This window comes from Dermacentor albipictus, chromosome 1 (genome assembly GCF_038994185.2).
Source record: "Dermacentor albipictus isolate Rhodes 1998 colony chromosome 1, USDA_Dalb.pri_finalv2, whole genome shotgun sequence".
Lineage (NCBI taxonomy): Eukaryota > Metazoa > Arthropoda > Arachnida > Ixodida > Ixodidae > Dermacentor > Dermacentor albipictus.
Window position 1 is genome coordinate 229,154,595 of NC_091821.1, and position 13,048 is coordinate 229,167,642.

The 13,048-nt window shown below is 44.0% G+C and overlaps 1 protein-coding gene across 2 annotated transcripts in view; it reads left to right on the forward strand.

Annotated features, from left to right (window-relative positions):
• Positions 1–773: 773 nt before the first annotated feature.
• LOC139054260 (zinc finger CCHC domain-containing protein 8 homolog) overlaps positions 774–13,048 on the forward strand; it is a 52,950-nt gene continuing 40,675 nt past the window's right edge. Inside the window, exons 1-6 of one of the 2 annotated variants that reach the window (XM_070530988.1) lie at positions 774–1,202; positions 1,507–1,564; positions 2,174–2,298; positions 2,403–2,492; positions 4,358–4,483; positions 6,230–6,283. In XM_070530988.1, coding sequence (XP_070387089.1) covers positions 1,144–1,202; positions 1,507–1,564; positions 2,174–2,298; positions 2,403–2,492; positions 4,358–4,483; positions 6,230–6,283 — 512 coding nt within the window. In that variant the 5' untranslated portion in view covers positions 774–1,143. The remainder of the gene's footprint in view (positions 1,203–1,506; positions 1,565–2,173; positions 2,299–2,402; positions 2,493–4,357; positions 4,484–6,229; positions 6,284–13,048) is intronic. The other variant, XM_070530989.1, reaches the window with a different exon arrangement.

Consider the following 13,048-nt stretch of genomic DNA (forward strand, 5'->3'; position numbering starts at 1 on the left):
AAAGGTGGGCGGGAAAAGTGTACAAATATCTATACATGTAAAGTTTGAACACAAAGTGGACACTCAGAACTAGGAAGCTGAGGATCAGATACCTACAGCCGAGGGAATGGGTCCAACGTGGTTCTAGTGTGGGGAAGGAGGTGAAGGAGACGGAAAGAAAAAGGTGGGAAGAAAGAATGGTCGGAAAGCCAACGCTAGCTATGTATAGGAAAAAAAAAAAACAGGAGCTAAAGTGAGAACTCTTATTTGATAACTCGCGGGGCAGCTCACTATTATTCGAAGCTAGGACGGGGGTTTTGAGAACGAAAACATACAGGGCTAAATTTGAAGACGTGGACCTTTTATGCACAGCTTGCGGAGTCGAAACTGAGACCACAGAGCATATAGTGCTGAGATGCACAGACCTTCGCCCGACTCTGGCTGAGGGAACAGCGACAGATATGGAAGGGGCATTAGGTTTTCCCGGGGAACGAGGGCAAATAGACGGGAAAATAGTGGCAGTGACGAAGGGGAGGATAGAGGATTGGTGGAGGAAGTCAAGGGAGAGATAATACCATAAATCGGGGAGCTGATGTTTTCTATACTATTTTGGATATTTATTTTGGGGGAGGAGGAGAGTGAAAACTAGTTTAAGGAGAAGGGGATATAAAGGGGAAAAAATAATAGGGGGAGGAAAAGGCTAGGTGGCGCCAGCCGCCGCCAGTTACAAAGGGTGTAGCCGCCATCCATCCATCCACTCATCCAAACTCGACTTCACTTCGCAATGCCGACGCGCCTAGGGACAAACGCATACAACACGCGCTAAGGAACCTCCTCCGTAGTGCCTAGGCAGTGCCATATATTCAAGGAGCAAAAGCCCCCACATTTTCTTTCGGGCCCGCTCATAGGCGCCTGCGCACAAATGTCGGGCGATCCCTCAAATTACCTTCTCGTGCTTGTGCCGTGGGCTTGTGTCAGCGTCCGTGATCCGCAGCATCGCAGCTATCGCTAGTTTTCTTGTTTCGCTCCTAATTTACTTAGTTTTCGCGAAATAACGACCCTCTCTGTTCTCTTTAGGGAGTCCGTGTGTGTCAGGTTTTGGCTTTCTGCATTAATAATGTGTTCATGGTCATGATACGTCCCACTATAAAGTGAGTATCGAATATGAATGAAAACAGAGAAAAATCGGACTGTGACGATCGCTGCGATACTAACCTAGAAAGGTAAGTACGTGCATTTTGTCGGTTTCTTTCACCTAGTACATAGTCATGAGGTATCGGGTTGCTTTGTTGCTGTTACCCTAATCACAAATTTTTCAGCGATCCGCAATGCGCTAGGATCTGTTGTCCTCGTAGGCTATGTGACTGCTGTTTTCATGTTCGTGTCGGACGTGTTCGCTTGTTTGTTGCTTAACGAAAAAAAAACGCATGATAAGCAAAGCGAATCAATTTTTTCTCCCTTCAAACTGACCTAAATAAAGTTCTTTGTCTGTCTTTTCAAACTGACGCATTTATTTCTTATCTACAGGGAGGTTAATTCTGTTGAAAACCAGGATGATGAGCCACCTCTCAAACTCCTAAAGCAGGTAAACTGCAACGTCCGGACCAGACAACGTACACATACGTTGTTAACATGCCAACATTAAAAAAACAAAAATAAAAAGGCTGCTCAAACTTTTTCGGTTATGAAAAAAAAAAAAATGTTTTCAGATGTTGGGGCCAAAGCCGACGATTTTGCTTTCACCTTTTATAGTCTTAAAAGTTCCGCATATCCATATCGACTCTTGTTTTAAGCGAAAATCAATAGCCATATTGGCTTGTTTACAACGAATAGCTTTTCGTTTTTTTGTGTGTGATTCTGCAGACGCTAAATGATAATTATGGTAATTGGCTAATTACCCCTTTACAAGAGTAGTTATCACCTCATAATTTTCAAATGAAAAGTGTAATGTACATTAGAAGCTAGAACTGTGTGAACGTATGATGCGCGCAGAAACGAGACTGGCTGTTGCTGTTCCTTTTGATATCTTGTCTTTAATGTGCATAACCATGAAATATGCCTATTGTACAAGTGTTTCTGTTTAAATATTTGTTACTTTTTTGCACATGCTTTCATTAATATTTTAATAGATGCTTTTGATATGTAATCATGATAATATGCATCCTACTGCTAATTCATTGTGTTGTGCCATTAGGAAGAAGATCATGAACAACCTACATCTAGTGAAGTGTTCTTTATTGATAACAAAGGCGATAAAGATGCCTTCACAAGGTTCATGTCCACGGATGGCACCAGAAATACAGACAAGCACCCATCATAGTATCCTTTTTATTGCACACCAATGTTTGAGAAAGTGTACATGCATGACTTCAATGGGGTTTGTCCAAAGTGTGAATCAAAGTGACCATGTTATATTTTCTTAGTAATATTTTCAGCCGTACTGATGATTTTATTCAGCTTGATGATTCCGAGCCAGAAGAATCGGCCTCCGGTGATGCACCACCCCAACCCAGGTAAATACAAGAAAACACCTAATTCAGCAAATTGGCCAGGGACTGTCCTTTGTTCAGAAAAAAATATATATATATATGTATATATATATATATAAAATATTAGCAAGACTATACCTGTATAAACACACTCTCATGCCCATAGCGCTTCCTTTAAAATAAGTACTTTAAGGGTCATGGGTATTTAAGTGAATTTTTGAACCTGATTAAAAAAAAAAAAAAACTCAATCTGTATACACTGCTGCTGTGAACATGTGAGCCAAATATCATTCTTCTGCATGCAGCTGGGAACCGACAATCTTTCATATGCTGTTCACTCCCTCCTGTAGCTTTCAAGGCCTTCACTCTTTTGCCAGCCTATGTGGTGTCAGCAAGGATGGTACAGTTGAGGTGACAGTGCGTAGACACTGACCACTGAGTGACTGTTTGTTGACATGAATAACTTAAGTGAGCACAAGCTTGTGCATGCGTGCACACCCTTGCAGACCTAGGAAGTGGAATCGCACTCCGTATGGTATACTCCGTCCAGTTCTGTCCCTGTGCATAACAACACATTTTTCCAAGACAATGTATAATGAACTGGCACCAATTGTAGCTCTACTAGGAAATATTGAAGGTGCAGTTAACGTGTCCTGCCCATCCTGTCAGCGCTCTTTTGTCACTCTTGGGCACCTTTGTCAGACACCAACCTTGTAAGGTTACCACAAGAGCACCACAGAAAGTAGAAAAAGAAAGAAATGAGCAATATGCAGCCATTGCTGCACTGCCCCAACTGAGAGCATGGGGAAAGTCAACATTGCACTCTTTATATTTCCACCACCATCCCCGATCCCCACAATATATGTATCGGAACACACAGCAATGCGACATGTCTAGCATTTGCAACCACGCACCTCTCTACTCCACTCTACAACAATTTAGTAGCACACCTCGCTGCACACCCTACACGAAAGAACTGCATACCGTAGATACCTCGCCATTCGGTCATAATAGGGAATGAGACAGCTCGTGCCATTTTCCGTGTTAACCTTCCTGGCCCTTCTCTGGATTGGCTAGATCCTTTTGCAAACACAGGACTTCTCATTCTTGCCAAGCTCAATTGCAGAGATTGTTCAGGTGAGCTTGCCAAACATCTCACTGTATACCCGGACCCACCCCCATTTAATGTCCTGCCGTGAAGCAGTCCTCGTTAGGAGGCCACATAAACACTCTCTACCCAAGGTTTCGAGGTCCCGTACCTCGAAACCTTGGAAAAAATACTGGCAAACCTCAGAACACCCTAAATAATTTACTATAATACGGTATCAGTTTCATTTCCCAGGAGTTGTTTGTATCATGATGTCATATGAGATCCAGAAGGTGGTCATGTGGGAGCAGGCACTTGCTCCAACTCGATTGGTTATCTGTTACACTGCTGCATCGAGACACATAATTGAGTAGCAGACTACAGAGCAAGCTGGACGAAGTGCCAAAATGTCACAATGTCCTGCTCCCACGTGACCGCCTTCTGTTTTGTGATGTCACGGCACACACACCTCCTGGAAAATGAAACCAGCTCCTAGAAAAGATATTATAGTTAATTATTTAGGGCGCGATGAGGCTTGCCGGTATTTTTTCTGTATTTTCGAGGTCCAGGGCCTTCATTTAGTGCAAGAAATGAAGAGTCAAAAATATGGTGTCAGTACTTCAGGGATTCATCAGTTATGCATACTTATTCAAATAATTGTGAGGCAATCACATGTTTTTTAAGCTGAGCTATTGCAATTTTACAGCAGCAGCAATAGTCCTTTGTAAAGGACACTTGTGTCCATGCTACTTGTAATTGTACTTTGCTGACACAAATTAAAGCTCTGAAATGCATCTTTCAGTGTTGTATGCTTCAACTGTGGTGGCAAGCACTTCTTAAATGAATGCACGAAGGAGATTGACATGGCACGTGTATCCCAAAAGCGCAGGGAAATGGCCAGAGAGAGGGATGTAGCACCAAAAAAACTGTAAGTATCTCCCACTTGTCTTGTGTAGATGGCCAGCAGTTTTTGTTTTCTCCTATCAGCCTAAATAAAAATGGCCCTGCACTGTCATGGCCTAATGCCTAGCAATATTTTTGTAGTACAATGAGATCTTGAAGGAACTATAAACTGTGTTTTCCTCCTTCATGTGTGGCAGTATGCATATTTTTGATATACTGAAGGATTTGCAGGTATAATTGTAGTATTCGGCACAAACATTCATGAATGTAAATTCACTTAAATCGGCATTATGAGTACTCACTATTACTGCATTCCTGTGAAGCAGAGAAGTGAATGCTCAATAGTGTGAAAGGTAAAAAACAAACTGTATCCTAAAAAGTACGCAGCTTATTTTCAAAGGAGTGTAAGTGTAAATGTACTTCACAAGGCTGGGGAACATGAAAGTGAGCAGTAGCTAAAAGGTAAAACAATGTGTACAATCATGACAATCATAGCAGGCTATTTTTTGTAAAAGCTCTCAAGCAGAATTCATTGATAGACTAAACACTTTTAGTACTTTTGCTCTGTTTGCTACAGACACAGTACTAGAGAAAAGTCATGTTAGCACACACAATTTCGCTTGTGTAGCATGGTTAACGTGAACGCTCACAGCGCTGCATAAACTATTAGCACTATTCGGCCAATTGCTTTGCATTACTGCATTGCCCTAAATAAGGTGTAGTATGAAAAGCAGTAACATGAGAAGAAAAAGAAATCCCAAGAGCATAACCATTATAATTTGCATTTGCGGGCATACCTCAAGCTTGATGGGAGAAATGCTGGGTTACAGGGAGAGATACCAGAATGCTGCTACTTACAGACAGGTCATTACCAATGCTTTTCCAGACAATGTTTGTCAATGTATTGTCGGTGACCACGACTTGTATAGTGCTCACCCCCCCCTCCCTCCTCAGGCTCAAATAATTTCTTCGTGCCTGCTTTAATAGCAACAGGAGTGACAAATGTGAAATTCGCAAAATGTTTATGGACCCACGAGATAAGTAGCTAGCCTTGTCAGGGCACTTTGTCATTTCCATGCATACTTCACCACTCTGAAAGTCGCTACTGAGTTGTTGCTAATAACAATGTTAATAACAAGCTCTCTTCTTCTTCTTTTCAAGATCTTCTTTTCATAAGTGGATTGACTGCCATTGAAATTTGCATAAATTATAGTGTTTATGTTACAGTGTGTGTGCAAGCACAATTGAAGGTTTGGCAATACATACCACCAGCAATAATAATCATCACACTTCATTTGTGTGCATTTATTTTAAAGGGAAGCTTTCTTTGCCTCTTCCTTCGACTTTAAACCTTAAACAGCTTCGCTGGTTAATCTGCCACCATATGAATGGTTCGGCCAGAAATTTTTTTTGCCAACTTGGCTGATACAGCAAATTCTTTAGAGCACTCCTATGTGGTTTTCAGTGATGATATTTCGGAATCAGATAGAAAATGAGTTATAGAAACTGAAAATGTAATTTTCTGGAAATCAATTTTGCCATTTTATGCTATGTGAAAGCCACATCCCCCTTTAAGATAAGCGAACCATAACTATGTTCCTGATGCGAGTCATCTTCTGCAAGTCTTTACAATGTAAGTTGCATTGACTATGGTTGTTTCACATGCATTTCTAATGAAAGGTTGACTAGTGTTATTGATTGACATGCTGATTGTATGCAAACAGGCAAACTGGTTGAATTTATAATTTCATGCTTTCTTTTCTTTCCCCAGACGTTACTTCGAGCATGAAATGCTGTCGCAGCGTTTCCAACCTGGCAAATATAGGTAAGCTTGAAAAATACTGTCAGATCTAATTAATAATAATTAGAAGCACCATTCAATGGGGCAAATCATATTCCTGTATTTAATTAAGCCTTTGTTATTAAAAACTAGCTGGAAAACACTTTCGGCAGAAGCATTGGCTCATAACTTTGTCTCCCTTTGAGTAGTGAAGGCACAGGAAAAATTTGATAGTATCAAAAATTGCATAAAGTGCCTTGAGGAACTGCCATTACAAAATTAAATGTTCCATGCTTCTGTCCTTCTTTTCTGTGTGTGTGACAGTTTTAAAGGAAAGGTTGGTGCCTTTAGTTGGAGTCAGCTACTCCTCTTAAAAATGCTGCTTATGCAACAGGGATTCAATATGGTCTAGTTAGAATACAGCTGATGTCTTTTCAAGTGCTGCCGAGATGAAACTTTAACACACACCATCCACAGCAGTAATGACCTTATGAGAAAATCTTCCCATTATGCTTGTACTATCGTGAGCAATATGAGCGGGAACTCGTGAACGCTTGGCAAATAGCCTCGAAACTGAGTTAGAGTGATACGCTGTATGGGGTTCTCACCCATGCTCTTGGGACAAAGGAATGACAACACAGTAGGGCAAACGATCACAACGGCATTTATTGCGCCTTTCAGAATCAGAATCGGTTTTTATTGATATCATTAGAAAGATTACAAGTTGTTAATATTCAGAAAGAGGTCCCAAAGTCAAAGACTGCAATGGGACCTCCTTTACAAATAAACATGTCGTTCATAGACTAATGCCTGCTAGCCGAGTTGCTATCCATGACACGTGCCGATGGGTGCCTGACAAATTGCGGAAGTCCGACTCACCACGACCGGATAACGAACGAATATGTTTGCCCCATGCTGGACACCAATGACTGGTCATTCGCATGTATGGTCATGCAAACGGTGGCGCGTTCGAACGATTGTGTTCGTCCATTCCGGAGTAGGCCTCGCGAGACGGTCTCGCAGAAGCATGGATCAGCGCACGCGTGGACCGTCCGTGCCGCTTGCCGACCCCGAGCCAAAGAGGAAGAGCCTTCTCCTTTTTGCACCCAAGTAACCTTGCCGTTAGTTGGCATTAGCAGAGCAACACTCGCACCATCTCTCGTACTATCCTGAAAGCGTACCGACCGCCGCGTGGCGGAGCATGTGGCGGAGCAGATGGGAGCTATGTGAGAAAACAGCATATCAGGGGACGCGCGAGAGTCGCGCATCCCCACAGCGGATGGGAAAGGAGGACACCCTTCTGCTAACTGTTGGCACTCCCACCGCGCCTGCGTTTGTCGAAGACGGCGGCTTACGGCATTTCACTGGCCGCCAATAGCCGATAAGACGGTTACATGCACAGTAACTTACAGCGGGGCTTTTTTTTTCGTTTTTTTTTTCTTTCTTTTTTTTGAAAGCTCTTATGCACCCGTTCCTGCACTTAGCGTAAGGTATTTTCAGATATACCCCCATAGGACCTGATGTAAATCTTATAGAGCACATCGTGTCACGCATTTCAGATAGACGAACATATTTTCCAGAGAATTAGCTTTCGCATGTTTACGCTTCAAAAGAGTGCTGCTATTGGCCATGCTTCAGTGCACAAGTTATTTGCAACCCCAATATCCAACAGCTTTATCAGTGTGCGCTGGCAATGCGAAGTTCGGCACTTTGTATAAAGAGACGCATGGTGGGAGTGTCAACAGTTATTAGAACAGCGTCCTCCTTTCCACTTCGTTTTCTTCGGCGGCCGCCACGTATCGCCCATAGCAGTGTTCAAGGCTATCTGACATGCGCTACTGTGTTCCCGCTCATATTGCTCATGATAGTACTTTGCCAGTGTCCTCATGGCAATGTTGGTTTGAGTACCGCATTTCCCAGTGATAGGCATCCCAGCTCAAAACTGGCTGTGATGCCTTCTTCTCTATAATCATATTTACAGTTGCCAACCTATTTTTCAGGCATTAAATAAGCCGCAAAAATTTTCAAATAATCAGCCAATTAAAAAAAAAGTTTGAATTGTAAAATAAATGTTTTTTACGACACGAGAACACCGAAAAACTCATTGACAAAATTTTCCTGTATGTTGTGCTTGTTCTCTATTGAAATAATATCTAGTTGTTTAGTGGTGGTCGAGACCACGAGTACATTTAATGTTTGGCCATTGCGCAGCCTCATGTTTGTTGCACATCTTCGTGAAGTGCAGATATTGACCATGGGGGCTTGACTTCATGACACTGTGAGTTTAGATTGCAGCGCAAATTCAGTTTGGAGCTTTATGCGTGCATCTAAGATTGCGTTGTTCTGTCTAGTAAATGCACACACAAACTTGGTAGGCATTGTGGTAGTTGCTGGCTGATCGACCTCGGACCCAAACGCTACTTTCACATGCGAGGCCGTCAGTCCAGCCTATACACGTGATCCGGCACCCTATATCCGGTGTAAACTACAAGTACAAACATACTGATGGTGAGCTTTCTGCTATGGTTTGCTGCCGAGCTTCCCTACAGACTAGGCCAAACCTGTAGCCCTTCAATGACTTGGCAACCAAAGTTGCAAAGTTGCAGTTTGGTAACAAGTCGACAAAACTCTCTTCAATGGCTGTATGGCATTCTGGAAGCCACGAGATTGCCTCGACAGCACAAGCAAGGGCACGAGCGGCAGCTTGAATCACTTGAATGGCATCAGCTTTGTTCGTGGCCGCTATGTTTATATATGAAGTATTGCGCATGGATCCATCCGAAAAACCTGCTAATGCACCATGCAGTGTTTGAAACTTCGGTCACTTGTATACATTGGCCCTGTGGAGTAGGTGGCAGTGCCATGGTGAAGTCTGAATAATTGAGCTGGTCTGAAAAATCATCCGGCAACTCTATTTGCACATTATGACACCTATAATTGCCATAGCAACCTAGCAATCATCATTACATGTTATCCTGCCTTCAGTAACACAACCAAACAGTAAGCATACATATAACCTACTTCCACTCTTAAAATTAAAAAAAGAAAATTTTGTACATCCAACGCACACGTTGCTTCTATGTGAAGCAAAGCTTTAGTGAAGCAGTTAAATGCTTTACAACTAACACTGATGCATGCAGTTTTGTTTTGTTTCATCCTATGCAAAGTGAAACTTCGCAGAATGTTACTTTTATCCACCATAAAGGCCACAACTTTATCCTTATGTAATCTTTATGTTTATTCACTGCACGACTCAGAAGCTATGCTGAAATACATTTACCAAATTGGGTGGATGCACAGTGTCAGATGTCTGTGCAATGACATCACTAGGACGAAGGTGATGATGATGCCTTTCAAGGGAAGAATGGCGATGACAGGTGTATGCACATAGAAGTGTGTTACATATCTAGCTACATTTAAGGATTCTGTACCTCTTGTATCACAGTGGCACATACCCATTCTGGATGATTGGCCAAGAATGCGCACACACCCAGTGGCACGTGCCATATGAATAAGTCAAGGAAAATAAACTAAATCAAAGAATTTGTCGAATATTGTTATGTTGCAGAAGTCACATATAAAGATTTATTTACAATATTTACAAGAGAGACAACGATGCATAAACAAGATGGCTGTCGAGACCGATTCCACCTCTACATGTCTAATGGTCTTCTGACTGGGGCCAGTCTTGGTTGCACCATAACACAGCCCTGCCTGTAAAGACGCTGTCTCGGTGCTAACTATAAGGGAGGTGAACTCGCAGCAAAGTAAGGCTTCTGCAAGGACATATGCACAATGTCCGTGGGGACACCCGAGTCCAGTGGGGTGATCTCGTAGTTCACATCGCCAAGCTGACACAATATTGTTTAGGGCCCTGTGTAGTGTGGCAGCAGCTTTTCAGACAAGCCGACATGGTGACATGATGTCCATAGGAGGACAGTGGAGCCAGTTGGAAATTGAACGTCCTGATGTCGGCTGTCATACCGGATCTCCTGCACGGCCTGAGACTCGGGTAGCCGGCAATCTGGCGTACCGTGCGAGCCTGGGCAAAGAACAATGGGAGTGTTAGTCGAAGAAGGAAGCAGTGTGTCAAAGAGCAAAGGGTGGCGGCTGAACAGAAGGTAAAAGAGTGATGAAAAGCCAGCAGTCTCGTGACAGGGCGAATTATAGGCGAAGGTCACGAAGGGTAACGTGCTGTCCTTGGCACTATGGCCCTCAGAAACATACATAGACAGCTTTTCTGTCAACATGCGATTGAGCCACTCCATCAGTCTGTTTGTCTGTGGGTGGTGGAAAGCTTGTGCTTGACAGAACAGGAGCGAAGTAGGTCTTGAACTACTCAGGACAAGAAGGTGCGACCGCAATCAGTGAGGAGCTGCCGGGGTACACCGTAGTGGAGGATGACCTTATGTAAAAGGAAATCTGCCACCTCAGTTGCACAGCTTGTGTGCAAAGCTCACGTGATCGCGTACCGGGTCGCATAATCAGTCACGACAATTACCCACTTGTTGCCAGATTTCGATGTTGGAAAAGGGCCGAGAAGATAGAGACAGACGTGAAAGAATGGTTCTAAGGGCACATAGATGGGTTGAAGTCATCCGGCAGGCAGCACAGCAGGTTTTTTGTGGTGCTGATAGAGCCCACAGGCTGCAACATAGCGGTGCACGGGACGGTACAGGCCTGGCCGTTAGAGGCGGTGCCGTACGCAGTCATAAGTGCATGAAATGCCGAGGTGACGTGCAGTAGGGCTGTCATGCAATTGCTCAAGAACTGATGTCTGGATATGGTGCGGTACGAGTAAAAATTCTAGTCCTTCAGGGCGTAAGCTGCGATACTAGAGAATGTCGTTGCGGAGTACGAACATGTGCAGCATGGGCTCCAAATGTCCAGAATTGATACAATCGATGAGAACACGTAAGCAGTCATCACGCCGTTGTTCAGTGCGGTTGTCATGCAAATCAGAAATGGCCAGGACGCAAGAGTCGGTGTCATGCGCATCATATTCAGGGTGGTTGACAGGATGATGGGAGAGGTAGTTGGCGTCCTTGTGCTAACGGCCTGACTTGTGTGAAACAGCAAAGTAATATTCTTGTAGCCGTAGCGTCTATCTACCCAAACATCCAGTGGGGTCTTTAAGTGAGGAGAGCCAGCACAAGGCATGTTGATTGATAACCGTGAAAAATGTGTGGCTATACATGTAGGGGCGAAATTCAGCAACTGACCAAACCAACGCCGCCGTTCGGTAATTTAAAAGTTAATCTCGGCGGGCGACAGGAAGCGGCTGGCGTATGCAATTACTGTACGCACTCTGCATTACGCTGCCATTGAACAAGTTTGAACAACTATAGCTCCAGTCCCATGGCCACTGGCATCCGTGTGGACTTCAGTAGCGGCAGATGGATCGTAATGAGCCAGCAATGGGGGAGCAGTGAGCAAGCCTACGAGGCCAGAGAAAGCTTTGGTTTGAGCAAGGCCCCATGTGAAAGCAACGTCCTTCTTAAGTAAGTCGGTGAGTGGGCGACCAGTTTTGGTGAAATTCTTGATAAAACGACGGAAATATGAGCATAGCCCAACAAAGCTTCTTTACGTCTGTGGCGGAAGACAGAACAGGAAAGTTCTGTACCGCGCAAATCTTGTCAGGGTTGGGTTGGACGCCAGCAACAATGACGCGATGGCCAAGAATGGCAATTTGACGACGTTCAAAGTGTCACTTGGATGAGTTCAATTGAAGGCTGGCACATCGGAAAACAGCAAGAATAGCAGATAGGCGCATAAGATGACTCGTGAAAGTTAGTGAAAAGACTATGACGTCTAGATAACACAGACATGTGGACCATTTATAGCTGTGAATAAGGAGTCCATCATTCTTTCGGAGGTTGCTGGGGCATTATAAAAGCCGAACGGTATAACCTTGAATTGGTAGAGGCCGTCGGGTGTTACAAAAGCAGTTTTCTCATGGTCTATGTCATCTACCGAGATTTGCCAATAGACCGATCGGAGGTCTATCGATGAAAAGTACTTGGCTCGATGTAAGCAGTCCAAGGCATCATCAGTACGTGGCAGGGGGTATGCATCCTTGCATGCGATTTTGTTGAGGTGTCTGTAATCCACACAAAAGCACCAACTATGGTCCTTCTTCTTGACAAGTACAACAGGGGACACCCACAGACTGCAAGATGGCTCGATAACGCCTTTAGCCAACATCTTATCGACTCCTCATTGTATCACTTGTCGTTCAGCATGTGAAACACAATACGGCCAGCGGCGTATCGGATTGGCGTCTCTGGTGTAAATATGATGGGTGACCACCGATGGGCTAAAGGGTAGCCGTCCAGGTCAAAAATGAAGCGGTAAGTTTCCAAAAGACGGCGGAGGTCAGCAGCTTGTGTCGGAAGATCAGGTGCAATCATCTTGCTAAGTTCGTCTGTGAGAGTCGGTGAATCGGAGGTTCCTGTAGAGGGCGACGGAATTTCGACTTCAAGAGCCGATATCTCGCATTCGTTCACAGACGAGATGTCACCCAAAGACATGCCTCTGGGAAAAATTTGAGTCGAGCAGTTAAAATTGAGGAAAGGGAGCAAAGTCTGATTGCCTGTAACAGTGATCACAGTATGGGGAGTGGCCGCATTTCTTTCAAGCAGTATGTCAGCAGTGGGATATAGTACATAGACGCCGTCAGGCACAGATGGGAACAACAGTAGAGTGACATACGTTGTGGCTTGAGGCGACAGGCGGATGTCTTCGGGAGATCATAACCGTGGTTGTGTGACTAGTGGACTATAGCAGCTGTGGGGCAGTTCAAGCAGAATG